Below are 18,569 nucleotides of genomic sequence, written 5' to 3'. Positions count from 1 at the left end.
AAAAAAAAAACAACCAAAAAACTGAGCGTCACATTTTCCTTTGACGACTTTTAATACCTTCCCAAGCTTGTCCAGTTTTTTCAGCTCCAGCGGAATACACATTGGTAGCGGCGGTTTTTGTGCCATCATAGACATTGGAAGCAACGTTCTTTGTGCCGCCATAAACATTGGAAGCAGCATTCTTTGTGCCATCATACACATTCGATGCGGCATTTTTGGTGCCATCAGCAATTGATCCAGCCGTGTGCTTAGTTCCGTCCCAGACATTGTGTGCGACTTCTGATGTTTTTTCGCCAACGGCATGAACTGCTTTACCAGTTTGATCATAAGCATCATGAGCCACTTTTCCGCTAGTTTCAATTGTCGTGTTAATAGCACTCTTGGTACCACCAACAATCACTTCACCTGTATTATATACTTTTTCGCCAGCTTGTTTGGTCCCTTCAGCCAATGATGCAGTAGTACTCTTGGTTGTATCCCATACATTATGAGCAACTTTGCTCGTCGTATCAACTGTTGTATTCAAAGCTGTTTTCGTTCCACCAACAATGGCATCGGTCGTTTTGCCAGCTTTTTCTCCAATATTCGAAGCAAGATTTTTGCTGCCTAGAAGAGTTTTATTGGAGATTCGACGTTCGATTTTATCATTTTGTTGATTTCATTTCAAATGAAACATTTTGAATATGTTCAAAGGTTGAAATAGCAATAAAAAGAAATTGTAAATAAATTTGACTATATCTTGTTCCAACAAGAAAATACAAGTGACGCTATTCAATCAACCTTCTCCGTTCAAAAGGTTCAGAAATGTAAAATGAAATCCACAAAGTAATTGAATCGATAGAGAAATACCTTCATAACCAGCGCTGGCGACATTTTTGGTACCATCCCACGCTTTGTTGGCCAGTTCACTAGATTTGTCAGCGGTGCTCTTGGCCAATTTCGATGAATTATCAATCACTGAAGCAGTGGTCTCCTTGGTTGTTTCGGCAACACTACCAACAATCGATGACGTTTTATCGGCCACTGTATTGGCCACCTTTTCCGTTGTATCGGCGACCGTGCTCAATGTTGACGATGCGGCTCCTTTTGTTGAATTCCATGCCGATTCGCCCGTCTTCAACAGTTTGTCTACAGCATACCAAGAAAATACAGTTTTCCTCAACAATCTATTTTCATTCGATTTTTTTTGCCATTCAATTCATTCAAAAGTAAATTTTTTCATTTTTCGGGTTGCGTTTCATGTGTGGAATATCATTAATTCTATTCCAAACACACAAAATGCAGACAAGAGTGCGTCAATGTTTTTTTTTTATATTGGAAAATCAGGGGAATTTTTTTTTGTTCGGTATTCAGTGAGTGTGGGTTTTTTTTTTTGGAAAATGACAACAATTATAAATAGTAACCTGTGTTTTCTCCAATTTCATTAGCATCGTTATTCAAGTCATTTTTCACACTGACTGCAGCTTCTTCGGTTTCATTAGCTAAATCTTGGGCATTTTGTTCGGCGCTATTTTTCTTACGTCGAAACAGATTGACCGTTCGTTCACCAAAATTTCGAAGCGACGCTACAAAGAAACGATATAATTGATTATGTTTGCCCGTTTGCTCACTTTTTCCAAACATCATTCAATGCAAGTCATGAACACCATCGCGTACTAATCAATATATTGATGAAAACTAACACGCATACATCATCATCATTATCGTAAAATGCTTAACTGGCAGCAATGTTACACATATTATACGAGAAAGCAACAAAATAAACACAAACACACAAAATGCTCATTCCAGTAAATGAGTAATTCTTATGCTTCTTAACTTCAATGTGTGAAGAATTTAACACGTCACCCCAAATAAAAAGTGACATATTCATTGTTTGAGCTCTCATCTAAATCATGCTGACACTTAAAAATTTCGAACTCCATGAACGAGAGCTGAAAAATTCGACGAAAAATCCTTTAAATTAATCTTATATAAAATGCACATGCATGATAAAAGATCTGCTGATAATTCATGTGTTGTTCGCATTTTAAAAAAGGGGAAAAACATATTATTCGGGGTGCAATCAGAATATATGTATTGTCTAGACTCTTACTTGATGTGAAACAATGTAGAAAATATATGGTAATTTGACGTAAAATTAACGATTTATGAAATCTTAATCGTCGTCAATTTTTCATTGTTGAGATTAGATGAAAAAGTAAAAACAATTTCCGTATATTACTGGAGGAAAATGTTAAGCATTTTTTCTTCCCGCAGTCCTTTGAAGCAATGATGTTAAAGATTTAAGATAAATCAGAAACTAAGCCAATCTTTAATATCTCACATCAAGTCAGGCGGCCAACATTTCATTTCATTGTAGCGAGAAAAAAAAAGAGACAGACGGGCGAAAAAAAATATGTGGAAAAATGATTTCTAATTTCAAATGTAAGCTAGCTACTTGAAAATGCAGTAGTGCAAATTTTTCGAAAGGAATATTGGTGGCAGTTTTTGTGTAGAGAAATTCTAATATAATGCAAATGTGTTATTTATGCAGTTTTTTTTGTGTGTGTTGTCTAAATGAAAATGGAAAATATTCGACGCTCTTATATACTCACACATATCTTGAAGGTGAATCGATTTAATGTTCACAACGAACATCGATTTTCCATTTTGTTAAGCAAAAAGGAGATTTAAAGAAAACAGTTGCTTGTTAGTTGTTTGTCTAATCCATCGAAACAAATGAATAAAAAAAAACACTTCGTTCTTTTGGATTAATTTTGTGAGAATGCATGCGAAAGTTTTAATCCGAATTGTAGAAAAACAAACGACAAATCGTCCGTTGCGACAAATTTGAATTTGAAATTATGTTAAAATCAAACACGTCAATTTTGTTAAAATAAAAATGACATACAAATTACCGAAAAACAAACGAATATTCATTGAATTTAAATGTAAACAAGTAACCACACGATTTATATGCCGTCTATCTGGTTTTCAATTTTATTTACGCCGAATTTTTGTTCGACAAGGTGAACAAGAATAAGATAGGGACCTGATACGTAAAGTCATAAATGTGAACCGACGACGATAAGAATTATTTGAAAATGAAAATATGTCCATCGTGTGTAAATAATTAAATTAATTTTTATTCAATTTCAATTTAATCATTAATGCCGAACATTATCATAAAAGAATTGGCCACTACCTTTTCGTTCACATCCAGACTTTTCTATCCACTTGAAATCGTTATTAATGCCATGCAATTCGGTGTACGTCTTTTTTACACTTTATAATTGATCTATGTTGAGTTTTTTTAAAAGAAAAGGTCAATTAAAGTTAACCCATAAATTATAGTAAGTGAAACATATGCTCGATTTCCGATGATATCTTAATTCATCGATGGCCATTGAGCAGAGTGATCGTTAACATTGAGTTGAATTTGAATAAATTATAAATATTTTTTTTGGACGAGACAACGAAAAATGCGCGACATCGCAAAAAAAAAACGATGAAACAACCGATGGCAAGCGTGACGTCACCACCATATCCAACGCTTTGTACATTCATATATAGTATATAATGTATATAATACTAAAAGATTGAACGATTTTTCTCCTTCCGTCATAAATTGCAAATGCGACGCAAAAAGCTGTTTGAATATGAATTTTTATAAAAAAAAAATCAAAATCCAGATTTTTTTTGTTCGATGTGAATAATTGCCAAAGCAACCATATTGTATTTCAAATACAGTATTTGTTTGTTATTGTGAGCTATCGATCTTTCCATAAAAAAATGAATTAAAATCTCCCAATTTTCTCAAGTGGATTAGAGATTCATGCATTTCGTAATTTGGATTGTTTACGGATAAAAATAGATGAAGACATACATACACACACACAGGGAATGCAGGAGAGCAAACTACAGTCTATGGAGTCTCAGTCGAGGCGCACATTGAAAGTGACATCACGCATTGGGCGAGTGTCAGAATGACGTGAAGTGTGTGGTTTTACAGTTTGTTTTATTCATTTGTGATCTACATCTGCGTTGGATCAATCACACTCTATCGATAATCGGGAGGGAAAAGTGAAACGCACCGAATGGCCTAGTATCGGCTTTTAATTAAAACAAAAACAATAAAACATTCAAAAGATATTATGTGGCCTAACCGTGGCCTCTCTTCTTCTTCGTTGTGAGATGGAAAATTGACTTCATGTTGGAAGTGGGTTGTGTTTTTTTTTACTGTAGACCATGGCGTCTGAGAACTATATCACATTGAATATCAACTGAATGTACATTGTCTATTGATTAGTTCACAAGTGTTGCTTCTACATGTTAAAGGTCATGGTCAAATACTTATGGTATTGGTTAAATTTCTATAAACGTAGTGTGCTAGATTCTTGTTGGAATATTCGATTGTTTTCGTATATTAAAGCGTACACATACACCACATGCATACACCAGCCACCGTTTGCTACGCACTTAAAATCTTAATCGGTTATTTTTGCAAAAACAACAACAATGAAAAAAGAACACAAATATACACAATTTTCTTTCATTGTTTGTTTTGAAAGATGAAAACAAAACGAACCAGCCAACGCTTATCTAATATTCATGTTTGGTTGCTTTTTTTCCCATCCATTCAAAACTGAGTGAGGAACAAATATATTTAAAAATTGAAAATAGGCAAAACAACAACAAACATTCATCAAGCTCGCGCGCATCCATTTTCGTTATCGGGTTTTTTTTATTCGTTTCAAACCATGTTTTTATTACATTTAGTGTATGCGCCACCGACCGTATTAAACAAAAAAAAAGTCAACGGAAAAATTTATTAGAAAATTACAATTTAATTACATATATCGATCGGATCGAGAGAATTGTTTTGCGATTGAGAAAATAAAGAGAGAGAGAGTGTGTGAGAAATACACTCAGAGATAGAGAGAGAGTGAGAGAGTAAATGTATAGCTGAGCAAGACGCTCTTTTCATTTTATCAAGCAAAATCAACATTACCTGTAAATGAGCTGAACATTTTTCTGGCAAATCAGTCGTATAACGATGAGAAAATTGAACGGTTGATTCCAATTAATTTCCAGCTGCGATTTTGTTGATGAAATCACGGATTTGATTTGTTTTTTCTATTCTTTTTTTGAATTTTTCTGAAATTGTTCACACACAATGGAAAAAAAAAGATTTTTGTAAAAACGTGCAAAACACTCTCAAAATCATAAACTAATTAACACTCTAAACTTATTATAATTGATATACATTGGCAAAAACTGTTTTGCAATTGGCTAAAGTAAAGGACAACAATAAAAATTGACAACCGAGCAACGAATATGAGCAATTATTTCATCAGTTAAATATGTTTTTCTTTTATTGTTCATTCAATGGCAACTATTCTGTTTCTATTCTTGCGGTGCGTTTTTTTTTGTTTCTTCTTCTTCTTTTTCTCTTTTGCGATTCAAAATGACCGGAATGCTTTGCAATAAGACTGTTCAAACGATTGCGTCGTTCCGCATTCACATCGATTCACTTCGCAACATAAGAGCACCTATTTTGACTCATGATGTTATTTTTGAATACTTTATCCCGTCGTGTCTTTTTTTTCTTCTTCTTTATTATTCATTCTCTTCTTCCTATTTTCTGACTTCTTTCGATCTGTTCTATTCAGTCTATTAAACCGTGTATTTAAGAGTCGAGATCGATTTGACTATATATTTTTGTTCGAGTGTACAATCAAAGTAATTTTGATTTTCATGAAAACAACGGCGACAACGCGATCGAAAAAAGAAGAATCGATATTCACTTCAGACTGTCATTTTTTTTAAATGCTGATTTCATTGCATCTCCCATAGACAATCTCAAATGACATCACGATGAAAAACAGTGCACAAAGAATTGATGATAATTTTATTTGTGGCGCGATTTTTGTGGCATTTTTTTTTGTTGGTATCCTCTATTGTAAACGACATTTTCCTCTTTTAAACCGATTTTCTCTTCATTACTCGCATGCGAATAATATATTTATGAACTTTTTTTGGGTTTGACATTTTCAGGCCGAAAAAAAAAGTCTATCATTTGATTTATGGTAAAATCGTACTCAATGACAATAGAAAAAAGTTATGTAGAGAATGACACCAAAAAAAAAAAAAAATCGACAGAAAAATCAACGAAAACAACTAAACTGAAAAAAAATATACGTTAGCCTCACCGCACTCAAAAAAATATATATCTCTCTGATTTGGTTAATATTCGACGTTCGCACTCGTTAAACTAACAGCTTTAACACAGAATGAAAACAATCCGTTTGATTTGAATATGATCTTCTCTCTCACGTCTATCGTTGGTGTACCACACACACACACACGCGCGCTTAGTGAACACACTCGTGTAATACTTTATAGGTTTGTTTTCTGTTCTTTGGTATTACGTGTTCTTTTTTTTACACAATACAAGGAACGAAAGAGAGAATTGCTATTTGCTTCGCTGTTTGTGTCGTCGTTATTGTTGTTGCTGTTCCTTTTGAATGTATCAGCATTCCATGTGTTTGTGCGTTATATTATTTTTTTCTTTTTATATGTATATACTTGCGGTTGTTACTACTTTTCTGTTTTGTTGGACACTTTGATGTGATTTAGCAAAGTATTGGGCACGCGTTTTGTTCTAATCCAATGCTGTAAAATGTTTGATATTATTTGGGTGTGTATGACTAGAAAAGATGATATTCCATATGTAATGCAGCAATGTGTCGATGTGTGCTTCATCGTTTTTTCTTCAACGGAATGTATGTGCTGTTTGTGTGTCGCAATTGTGGTGTCAGTGTTGTTCACAGCCAGCGCATTCACGGCGACCAACCGACACACATATGAATACTTAACATACACAGCCAGTGTCGGCCAGCCAGCCAACACACATCGAATGACACACGATCCAAGCCATTCCGAAGTGAGTGCGACAACGGTGGATGGCAAGGGCGGCGGCAACGGCAACCGATTTGGTATGAGCAGTGAATAGAATGAAAGACGCAGAAAAGATATGAAACCAGAATGAGACGAGCGAACAAGTATTAAATTACAATTTTTGCTGTTTGTATTTTCGACGTTCGCTCATCGGGCTCGAGCGACAGAAATCCTACGAACTAACATAAGGAAATTCTTTAGCAAATACACTCTCTTTTTTTGCACATTTCGCCTTCATTGTATGCCAACGTATTGTCTATTCAAAATGTTTTGCGGTGTATGCTTTGTCGCCGGAGCAATTACATAATACACACAATTCGCATATTTATAGTGTGTTGAGATATGCAATGACCTACGGCACATATATAAAGATAAAACGGTTGCGTACAGCGAATATGCATGTTATTTCTAAATGGAATTCGAATTTTTCAATGTAGTTGAGAGAGAGAGAGAGAGAGAGAGAGAGAGAGAGAGAGAGAGAGAGAGAGTCTTGTACATATCATATTTTGTCATCAGTCGATGTTGCTGTGGATGATATGCATTTATGACTATTATCATGTCAAATATTCGATAGTAATCAATTTTATGGATGAGTCATGTATGTGCATAAAATGATTCCCATGGCGAAATGAATGCCATCACATGAATGCGCGCTAACGATTAAATGAAACCAATTAAATTTTGTAATTAACATTTGAGTGTTTCTATGATGATACATCGCGATGAAGTAGTTTTTGTCACCATATCAGCGTCAGATGCACGAAAAAAAAAATCGAAAACGAAAATGCTGTTTTGTCGTTGTTCCACAAGTGGTTCACCTTACAAATATGGCTCATTCAACTTCATTAACTTACTTCAGCACAAATGGAATGTGCGTGTTTTTGTTTCGCTGTTTTTTTTATTCATTTGTCGAACTATTTACGATTTTGGTTCCATTTGAGAAATGCGATTGATTATGAATTCGCGTTGACAATTCAATTGAACGGATCAATACGATCTCATACCGATTTTTGTTTTTAGTGTTTTAGCAACTATGAATTCCATGTCAATGCACAGAAATGTGCTTACAAAAATAACCAAAAAAAAAAAACATCGCTTCGTTCGAACTTTAGATTTTTGTTCGTTCTCTCTCTCTCTCTCTCTCTCTCTCTCTCTCTCTTTCTCCTCTCTCTTGCACTCTTCGTCGTAATTGCATTTGTTTTCGTTGTGAATTCGGCGCGAAGTTCATATTTCATTTTTGTGCTCATTCATTTGTTATTTTGTGATTGTGTATTTTTGGTGCGTAGATATTGTTTTGTTGTTCGTGTAACCGTTACAAGTTTCAAGACGCCAACAAATGCGTCGTTATAATTATGAAGAGCACACCGAAGAAAATCAAATTTATAAATTCTTCGTTGCTTGTAAATCACTTTAACTTCGTGTCTTATGGCTTAAATCCATTTTCTGCCAATGAGATCTTTTCACCACCAAAAATTCGATCAATTTGTCGTCAAAAATCATTTGTGATCTTCCCAAGCGAAACCAATGCAATAATTAAACGAACAAATATGATTCAATGAATATTTTTGATGGAAAAAAGAGAAAAAAAATCGCGCACACAAAAACGAATGTCGTCGCTTCGCCAACTTTTCTTTTTAAGTAAACATTAAATTTGGATTTATTCAATCATAAATCGCTCATTGCACACATCAGCACATGCACACTGTGTCATGTAGTTTAATCATAAACAAACGGAACAAATGTATATAACATCCGAAAAAAAAGATATAATAAAGTATAGAGATGAAAGAATGTATAAATAAAGAGGCGATACAGCCGCAAATTACGTTTTTACAATGCTTTTTGTACTTCACTTTTTCGCTCGCTTTGAATATATGCGCCGCATCGAGAATTCCTATAATAAATGTGAAGCATGACATCATACATGATGTGAGAGTACATTTGCTATTCAAGGACGACCCATACAATTCCACTGCTGCCGCCGCTGTTGTTTCTTCTTCTTATTCTGTTCATTTTCAATTTGCGTTCGCATAGCTTCTGGGCTACTCTATTCAGCACGACTTTTATCCGTTGTGTGTATTTTTTTAAATGTTATTTTGCACCGCTTGGATGTTGTACGTGTTTTTCCGCATATATTTCAATTCAATCATGACCGGAATTCAATTTTCGGTATCTTGGTCGGTTTCCAAATTAAATAGATTATGTGCTCTTATTTCATTCAAGCAATGAAGACAGAAAGGCGAGTCGGTAGAAGACTATACATATTTATGATAGGTTGTTTAAAAAGCATAAATCCAGGCGAATTTGTTTATAATATCCAACGATATAAACATATATTTTAGTCATGGCCAACCGATGAGAGAACAAAAATCGGAATAATTTCCATTGAACAATATGAGACGTAATAAAATCGTAATTTCTTATGCAATCTCATAATAATGAAGTAAGAAATCGCATTTTATTTTTAAATAAATGACATTTAAAATAAACAGTATGAACTTATTCACCTTTTCAATACGATAACATTTAACATTGCAATGGAACGTGATTCATGCCGACAAAGTTTGAATTTTGTCTCTCTCTCTCTCTCTCTCTCTCTCTTTCTCTCTCTCTCTCTCTCTCTCTCGCTTATCCACTTTTGTCTATTTGTAGCCCGTGATCTGAATAATATTATTCAACTGTTATCAGTTGCGTAGTACACTTTGGTCCAGAGATAGACAAAAAAGGGCAATATAAATGGCAAGCGGGAGACAAAAATGATGGAAAAATATTCAATAATAAAAAATGCATTTGGCAATGCACGCACTGGTCATGGATTTTATTATGTTCATATAACACAGCGGTGTGAACAGATTTATCGGGTTTTAAGGAATCAGAAAAATTATGAGCTTGTTTTTTTTTGGTATTTTAAATGAATACCGCGCCGCAGTCGACTGTTTCGAATTAATGGTTTTTAATGGTCATGGTTTCATGATTCAGTTTAAATTACTTTGAACAAGTTAAATATGCTTTTGCTAGATGAAACGCTTTATGAATCATTTCAAGTTCAAAATGTCATAAATTGAGTTTAATGATTTGAAAACTAGTCTAAGCGATCCAATCTCACTTGGTGATGTGTGTATATTTCTCTTCACAACACTTTTGAAAATGTGTTTTAAATACTTAAAAAACTTTTAAATTGCTTCAAACTTAGTTTATAATTGAAGAAAGTGATGACCTTTGAAAACTATTAAAAAGTCGAATCTAAATTGAGAATCGTCGGAAGTCTTCTCAAAACGGTCTTTTGTCTAGTTGACTGATTCGTTTTCTCTCTCTCTCGATCACATAAAAATAAATTGCAACAACAATTTAATGTTTGACGTGCATAAAATTCAATCGATGTCGTTTTGATGACTTGTGGGATGGACACCACTTGAATCAGACCATTGGGCCGATCATCATATTGATAACAAACAAGTCGTTTTAATTAATTTAGAAAAACATTTTTATATCAGTTTCAAAAAAATCGTTGTTGTTGAAGTTGGAAAGAAAAAAAGTGATGTTTATCCCCCAGGCCACATGACTCATGTCTCTCGCTTAAAATAGTCGATCACTTTAAACCGTTGATGCGTTTTTTTTTAATTTAATCGATTCTTTAAATGTTAAGGTTGTTAAGGAAGTGCATCACAGTTTCATCGCATTGCTATCGGCGAAAGCACGGTATCTAAATATAACCGTAACCGACTATTATTGGGCAAAGTGTGAATGAACGTTCGATTTATTTGCGTTACATGTTTCGACTCGTGTTGTGTGCAATCAAAAATTTGCATCAGCATTTATAAATGCAAATAAAACACTTTCGATGCTCTGTGTGTGAAGTAACAAAATATCATAAACACGAAAGGAGAGAAGGGAAGAGAGAGAGAAGAAAGAGGAAGCGTTATAGAAATATAAAGAAACGGACATAGTGCGAATGATATAGAAAATGTATGGCGAAAAAAAATATATGCCGTGTCAAAATGAAAAATCATGTCAATGTCGAAATCTGTGGAAAAGTAAATATTCGCCCATAAAATTAACCGATCGCTAACGACCCGCGATATGTCAGCGACTATATTGTTTTCACATTAAAAATGCGCTCAACAACCAAATCGACCGAAATGTCTATATGTTTGGTTTCCATCTATAATTTCTCCTTGTCAGTCGTTGAACCCCCCTCCCCTTTGAATGTAACTATGGTGATCGGTTGGTGTATACATTAGCGACAGTGGCGATTTTCGGTGGTTTAGTGTTTTTTTTTCTTTGTTTCGTTCTTCATAGAATAAAACCTTTACGCCGATAGTTATTAGTTAGAGAAAAACCACACATATTCGAATGAAAACGTGTTAAGGTTAACTGTTGTGTGTTATAAATCGAAACGTACACATATCGAGGGGGACGTACGAATAAGAGCTCCTTATTCATGTATGCATTAATATTGCATACATATATGTGTGTGTGTTTTCCGTTTCAGTTCCTGCCTGCATATTCATTGTTGTTGTTTCCGTTTTCGAATCGGCTCGCGTACACACCAAAGCATATCATTTCATATGAAATATTATTAAATCGATACAAGTGTGAGTGTGGCGTGAGAGCTGAAGCCAACGACAGATTTCCGAAACAAACAAACAAATTCACCCAAAATACATACTCAAACGCATTTTACCAAACCGTTTGTGTTTTTGCATAGTTGTTGTTTTGTTGTGTTGTCTTTTTTTAGGTTCGTTTTTGTTTAAATTTCATTTGATTCGGGCAATTCGCAAACATAATTCAACGTTTAACAGTGACCATTTTGAAAAACTTGATTTACAATGAAAGAGTAAAACGTTTGTTGTTTCGCCTTTTCACTTTTACCATATCATCTTTTCCAACACTTACACATCTCATCTTCACTCTTCCAACATTGAATATTGAGTTTATTTTAGTGATGTCCGTTAAATTGTGATCAAAGTTGCATACACTTGCCGAATGTCATTCACCGAATATCATTATACAAATTCAAATGATGCAATTTAAAGGAATTATCGGAATTTGTTCGAATTCGATTCGAATATTTTTGGTTTTTAAATTGACATTTTGTGAATGAACAAGTGAAGTACAGAACCAAAGTTTAACCGCTTGATACAAATTAAGACCATTTATAAATTACCTACAACGAAGAAGGCGAAGAGAAAATATATATATGAAATTTCAGTGCCTTCCCACATTTTGTGGCGGAAGAAATAGAAAAGCGTACCAAATTTAAAAATTTTCAACCGTTATTCATTGGAGACAAAAATAGCCCCTCTGAAAAATAAAGAATAAGTTAGATATTAAATAAATCTAAAAATTTCAGCGTAAATGAATCGGAATATGATGAATCGCGGTTGCGGGCGGTAGCATGGAATTGGCTCTGCATGGATCGCAGGTTGATAAGAATTTTGTTTACAATTTATTTTTTAGTTTCGGTTTGTTTTGTTCTTTTCGTTTGTATATTTTTGTTGTAAATTTCTTACCTCAATCGTTTCAATTCTCGTTGTTGTTGTCTTTTTTTTCTTTTCTCATTTGATTATGAATTTGTGTACATAAAAATACCCCACAAATGCATGTTCATAAAGTTTCATGTTGTGTAAGAGCGCGCGCGCTTGTGCTTGTGTATTCGCATCTAAGCATGTGGGTTTGCTTGAATATTTTCGGCCCGCTTATTTGCGTGTGTGTGCATGTGTGTGCTTGTGTGCTTTCCATTTTTCTAAATGAAAATCCATTAATTCCATTTCAAAACCCCAAAAAAAGAGACTGAGAAAAAAACATGTACCCAGAATATCAACCGTTTGCTTTGTTGTGGTTCATTTGTAGATTAACCTAGCAACGCGTGACAAAGCAACCGCTGCAATACCTGTTAATTATCCAATATTTATAAAACGTCCAGGTTCGGCGAGTGTCACTTTGACTACACCGAGCGCTCAATTAGCTGCAACGAATAAATTATTATTGGCCCGTGCGCATTCATTGCAGTGTTTGCAACAGAAACAACAAACACCATCGAAATTTTATCGACGCGCTGCGTCCGCCGATTGCGGTAAATATCAGCGAAAATCAACAAACGTGCATCAATCAAAAATTAGCCCACATTTGTCATCACATAAATCGATATGTAATAGTCAAAAGGTTAGTGTTTCAGTTGAAATTCGATTTAAAAAAAAAATCTTTCCAATTGATGAGTTAATAATGAAAATGATGATGAATTTTAGGAAAAACGAGCATTATCTTCATCAAGTTTATACAAATTATTGTTGGCAGAACCGATAAAACGAAATACTTGGATGTCGAGTGAAGAGAGTAAACTTCAATCACCGGCAAATGCAGTCGCCGATGACGGTTCAATCGAGAGTGTGACGAAAAAAAAATTGAGAAACAGTGGCGATGATACATCAGACGATAGCCCATCATCGATTGCTGAAGAGATCGTCGACAATGATAATGATACAGCAAATGACGATGAGATTGATAATTACATTGAATGCGAATCGAAAATCGAACAAATTCCATCGGCTGACAATGCAGTCCGAATATCCCACCAAAATTTTAATTTAAAACGACCAGAAAATGAATTTGGAGAAGAAATATACGATGTTACACCACCGATTAAGCCAAAATCTGCAACGATTCGGCTAAAAAGTAAACCGGATCAAAAACAAAAAACGACTGTGATAAAAGCGAAAACATCATCACCTGTCAATTCGAATAATAAGCTCAAGTTGGCCAAATGCAGTGGAAAACAAGTGTCAATATTACAATCGGATGGCGGTAAAGATAAGAAACAAATGGACACACTCACATCATCTACGATGAATACGATAGAGGGCAAGATAAAACCAAATGACACAAAATCTATTCATACTCCACCCGCATCGATGGCTTCACCCACCACCACCACCACACCTACAACAACCGGCGGCTTTAATACGCTAAAAACCGATTTGCCGGGCCGTGTTTCGTTCAGCAAGAACGACGTATACGAGATTGATTATAGCGATATTGACAATGACACTGACACAAGCCGGAGCTTGGATTTGAACGAACCGTTTCGAAAGAAAAATGTCCATTTCGAAGATGAATACTTTAGCAAATACCATGATGGTCGCACCGATGACACCGAGATGGATGTGAAAAAGCACACATTTAATCAAACACCGATGCATCGAATGAGCACACCAAAAGAACATACTGATACTAGTCATTTGTTAACAGATGACAAAGACTATTCAGCATTAAAATGCAATAGTTTACGATGCAAAGCAGATATGCGACTGGATGTATTGCCGGAGGACAATGAGAATGGTGGCAATGGTAGCGGTGATACGATCATTTCGAAGGATAGATCGGAAAAAATTATCGAAGAATATAAACGTGAAATCGAAAGCATCAATCGACAACATGAGCTCGAACGAAGATGGAATGAGTGTGAAATAAATGGTGATGTCAACACAAACACCACGGCCACTACTTATTCGAACTATTTAAATGGTGTGAACAGTTCACAGCGCACGGAAATGAATGATAGCGATAAAATGGCAAAAGACGAATGGCATTCGGGCGGAAGTGATTCGTGGTCATCACCAAATCATAATTCGACTTCAAATTTGATGAGTAAATCAAAAATAACAAGCGCCAATGGCACGACAAATGCCATAACCACTACAGCTAGTAATACATCGGACGAATCACCGACACGAGATTCGGCCAGCACAGTCATTAACAATTACCTAAAAATCACGAATCAGAAATCATGCAGCAGCACATCAAAACCCGGTTCGGCAACAATTAAGTTAAAAACAACGAAAAAAATCACATCGAATCCAAATCGAAAAATAAAATCAGCACAAACCACTAGCACAACCAATGCTGCCACCGCCGCCGTCGCTGACATAAAATCAACCACATCGAATCGATTGACCAAAGCCAAATCTGTTGGACATCTTCAACGCATCACCGATATTAAGTTAAGCGAATTTCAAATCGATAAAGTTGAAAGTTGGATGTCAACACATGAAGATACATTCAGCGATACTGGATTGAATAGCTATCGAAAATATGGCAAATTTGGCAGCAGTTCAAATTTGGATTATAAGAAAACATGGCGTGAAACACCAACAAAAACGGACGATGAGGGCAATTACAGTTTAGACGATCAAATCGATAATACATCAATGGATGGTTCAATTGGTGGCGGAATCGAACTAGTTCTGAAAAAACTCGAAGGTCGTCGCATGCAAATTTCATTCGGTAGTTCAATTTGGGCGGCGAAATATTAGCTAATTTCAAATGAAATCTGAAATAACAGTGAATTGATTGCATTTTTTTTGTGTTTTTTCTTAATTTTATTGTTTAGATCCGATCAAAAGTTCCACATCGGCACCATCATTATCGGCAAACGGCGATAGTTTTCAACAACAAAAAACCACGTTGAATACCAATTTGAATGAACATTCCAATAAAATCAAGTAAATTATCATTTTAAGGATATTTTTTATTTATTTCTTTAAATCTTTAGTTTAAAACTATCTAACTTTTTATTTGCAGAGAAATCTATCAATACTTGGATGAAGTTGATTACAATTGCCATCGAACCATAAATAATGTTAAACAGCAAAAGATTCCCGACGATTTCCAGCCAGATATTGATTATACCATTGAAAATGATACCGTTAGCAATGTACCAAAGTGAGTTGAAAAGTCGATTGTGTGCGTGTGTGTTAGCAAACAGTAACGTGATTTAATTAAAAATAATCAACATTCAACATAATTTGTGCAATTCAAAGGTTGAGCGACTTAATGTTGTTAACAAATGAACAATTGGCACGTAAGATAATTGGCTTAAGTTTACGAACAAATGAACTTACGAATGCAATACACTTGTCAAAGGAGCACATGGATAAAATCCGCAGTGATAATCAAAAAGCGATTCGCATGGAGAAGCAAATGGCACAGACACGTCTTAAAGAGCAGAAAAATCATTATGAAACAATTGTAACACGTCACCAAGAATTCATTGAACAAGTTAGTTTCAACTACATTTAATTCGTGTTTGAGTTGCAATTTTCCAAACGCAAAAGTCCACTTCAATCTGATCTCTCTCTCTCTCTCTCCTACAAAATGTTCCGTTTCAGTTGCTGAAAGACAAAGCATCATTGTGTGAAAAAGTATCAGGACTAACACGACGCTTGGAAAGTCAGTCGATGGCGGCCGAACATAAATTACAAAATGAAATTCAACGAATTAAAGAAACAGCTTTGGCCGCTGAGAAAATTCGCCGTGAACGATGGGTTCGGGAAAATACGAAAAAAATCAAGGTAATGTCATCGACGTGATTTTCTTTAATGATTTCTTTTGAAATAAAATGAAGATGAAAAAAACAGCACTTATCCGAATCATCTTCATTAATCGCACAACTACTGTTGATTATTTTATTATTGCAGGAGCTTACGGTTAAGGGTTTGGAACAGGAGATAAGCAAAATTACATGTAATCATCAAAAGGAAATGACCGAATTGAAGCGTCAGCATCAGGAGGAAATTCTAAATGCTGTTGAAGAGGCACGACAAAAACACGAGTCACTTGAGATGGGCATTCGAGAAACTTATGCCAAAGATCGTGAAGTGGCCATCGAAAAAGAACGAAATGCCATTCGTGACAGGCAAGTGAATAATAAAATAAGTTTTTGACATACACAATTGTGTTAAAAAAAATGTTGTTGTCATTTTAGATTTGAAAAGCAGATGGAATTGGAGCAAAAAACATTTGAAGACACAAAAAATCGCATACTTACTGAATTTACCGCGGAAAAAGAGCGATTGCTCAAAGAAGTTCAGCAAAAAGAACATGAACTCGAGATGCAACGTGACAAATTACTCAAAGATAAAAAAGAAATGGCCGAACATTTAAATCGAGAGTTCAACGAAAAAGTTCGAATGATCGAAAAACGGAATCAAGTGAGCAGAATTTTGATCTTTGCTTCGTTAACCATTCTTCATTACTTTTTTACCTTATTTGTTTTTTTTTTTTCAATTATTTTTGCATTTAATAACACATTATTTATTTTTTTATTCGCCAGTGTGAAATTGATTCAATTAGCAAGCAATTTGAATCGGATTTTGCAATCTGGAAACGTGAACAGGAGACAACATTTAAATTGCGTCAAATTGAAGAGTCGAACAATATTCGTCAGCAATGCCGAGCTGAACGTGATAAACAAATCGATTCAATTGTTGCCAAAATTGATGAAGAGACACTTCTGCATAAGCAAGACTTCGAGTCGAAAGTCAAGTAAGCTGATAGGGCATATTTTACTTACCGTTTTTTTTTTTCAAGCTGAAATCATAAACAAAAATCAATAAAAAAAAATGTCAATTTTTCGTCATTGTCGCTAATAGCCGATTAAAAAGTCAACACGAGAACGAATTACGTGAAATGGAACGAACAGAAAGACAAACACGTGAAAAGTACACGGAAACACGTTCAAAATTGGCTCAAGTTGAAGCTGAAGTGAAAAATTTGCATGCTACTGTAAATCAACTAGAAATTCAACTTGGCCACTCGCAAAAAGTGAGTTTCATTCAAATTCAATTGAATTATAGAGACATAGGTGATAGTGAAATTTTAAAATGATGTCACTTGATTATTATTATGTACTCTTTGAAATCTTCCTTATGAAGAAGAAAACAAAAATAATAATGCGTTGGAAATAATATGACTTTGTTGTTTCTAAAATAGATGTGTGACAACTTTTTGACGGAAAAGGAACATTTCAAAGATGCGGTGCGCAAAGAACGTGATGAGGAAATTCAGGACATTCACAAACGTGTACAAAGTGCCATCGAAAAGAAAGACGAATCACTGGACGTGATTATCAAAGAGAATACATTGCTCAAAGATCGATGCATTAAATTGGAAGCGATAGTTCGACAACAAAGAAAAGATTATTGCATAAAATGAGAAACTTAAGTCTCTTGTACAAAATGTCTTTGTATATTTCAACATTGAAGATTTTTAACGCTTTTATCGTTTTATTTTGTAGTTTATTTCTTTGACGATCAAAACGACTAAAATTATGATTTATTGCCGTGAAAAGTGTGAAACCACAAAGTTGCGGGTTTTTTTATATCTTTCTATGCCTCTCTCTCTTTCTCTATCCCTCTCTGAACAGATATAATAAAATGTGCTCAATTGTTTGTATTGCAAAGGGCTGGAAAAAAACTCACTGCCATTTTAGTAAAGTGAAATGTTGATTGAGTCGAATTTGTAGTGGTGAAACAAAACGTTAGCTGGTGACATTCTTTGTTGAGAAGATCGTATTGGGCGAATATTGTGGTTTTTTCATACAAAACCAAAAATAAACCTAATAAAAACATTGATTTTTTTTTTAAATAATGATTCATATAGTTCAAACATTTCCGTAAATCAAAGAGTTTTATTACATCGAATCGATTTCATAGTAAACACTGTATGAGTAATAATCACATTTTTGAGAGATACGCATTGAATAAAGAAGAAATAAAAAAGAAGAAATTCGTTGAAAGAACAAAATGTAACATATTTATTTCAAAACAATAATAAAAAGAATAATGAAT

General features: G+C 34.6%; 2 protein-coding genes across 6 annotated transcripts in view; one reads left to right on the top strand and one right to left on the bottom strand.

Annotated features, from left to right (window-relative positions):
• Positions 1-6,300, bottom strand: part of LOC116339637 (laminin-like protein lam-2) — a 10,505-nt gene extending 4,205 nt beyond the window's left edge. For 2 of the 3 annotated variants that reach the window (XM_031765644.1, XM_031765652.1), the window contains exons 1-5: positions 6,195-6,300; positions 4,994-5,139; positions 1,404-1,565; positions 850-1,128; positions 58-606 (exon numbers count right to left, since the gene is read on the bottom strand). In XM_031765644.1, coding sequence (XP_031621504.1) covers positions 58-606; positions 850-1,128; positions 1,404-1,565; positions 4,994-5,012 — 1,009 coding nt within the window. In that variant the 5' untranslated portion in view covers positions 5,013-5,139; positions 6,195-6,300. The remainder of the gene's footprint in view (positions 1-57; positions 607-849; positions 1,129-1,403; positions 1,566-4,993; positions 5,140-6,194) is intronic. The other variant, XM_031765661.1, reaches the window with a different exon arrangement.
• A 5,253-nt stretch (positions 6,301-11,553) lies between these two features.
• Positions 11,554-18,459, top strand: LOC116342692 (centrosomal protein of 131 kDa). 3 transcript variants are annotated; one of them, XM_031770414.1, is made up of 13 exons: positions 11,554-11,786; positions 12,296-12,367; positions 12,796-13,107; positions 13,191-15,225; positions 15,332-15,443; positions 15,523-15,663; positions 15,762-15,999; positions 16,110-16,292; positions 16,419-16,636; positions 16,706-16,931; positions 17,054-17,265; positions 17,373-17,544; positions 17,713-18,458. In XM_031770414.1, exons 2-13 carry the CDS (start codon positions 12,341-12,343, stop codon positions 17,932-17,934), a joined length of 4,098 nt encoding a protein of 1,365 aa, XP_031626274.1. In that variant the 5' UTR covers positions 11,554-11,786; positions 12,296-12,340; the 3' UTR covers positions 17,935-18,458. The 3 variants fall into 3 exon arrangements, with proteins under 3 accessions (XP_031626274.1, XP_031626277.1, XP_031626285.1); XM_031770417.1 differs by lacking the exon at positions 11,554-11,786 and having other exon boundaries at positions 12,272-12,367; positions 17,713-17,950; positions 18,017-18,458; XM_031770425.1 differs by lacking the exon at positions 11,554-11,786 and having other exon boundaries at positions 12,272-12,367; positions 13,191-15,201; positions 17,713-18,459.
• The last annotated feature ends 110 nt before the right edge of the window (positions 18,460-18,569 follow it).

The sequence above is a fragment of the Contarinia nasturtii genome, unplaced genomic scaffold, assembly GCF_009176525.2.
Source record: "Contarinia nasturtii isolate CC-2019 unplaced genomic scaffold, AAFC_CNas_1.1 Cnas_scaffold_129, whole genome shotgun sequence".
Classification (NCBI taxonomy): Eukaryota; Metazoa; Arthropoda; class Insecta; order Diptera; family Cecidomyiidae; genus Contarinia; species Contarinia nasturtii.
This window is presented reverse-complemented; position numbering and strand designations above follow the sequence as displayed.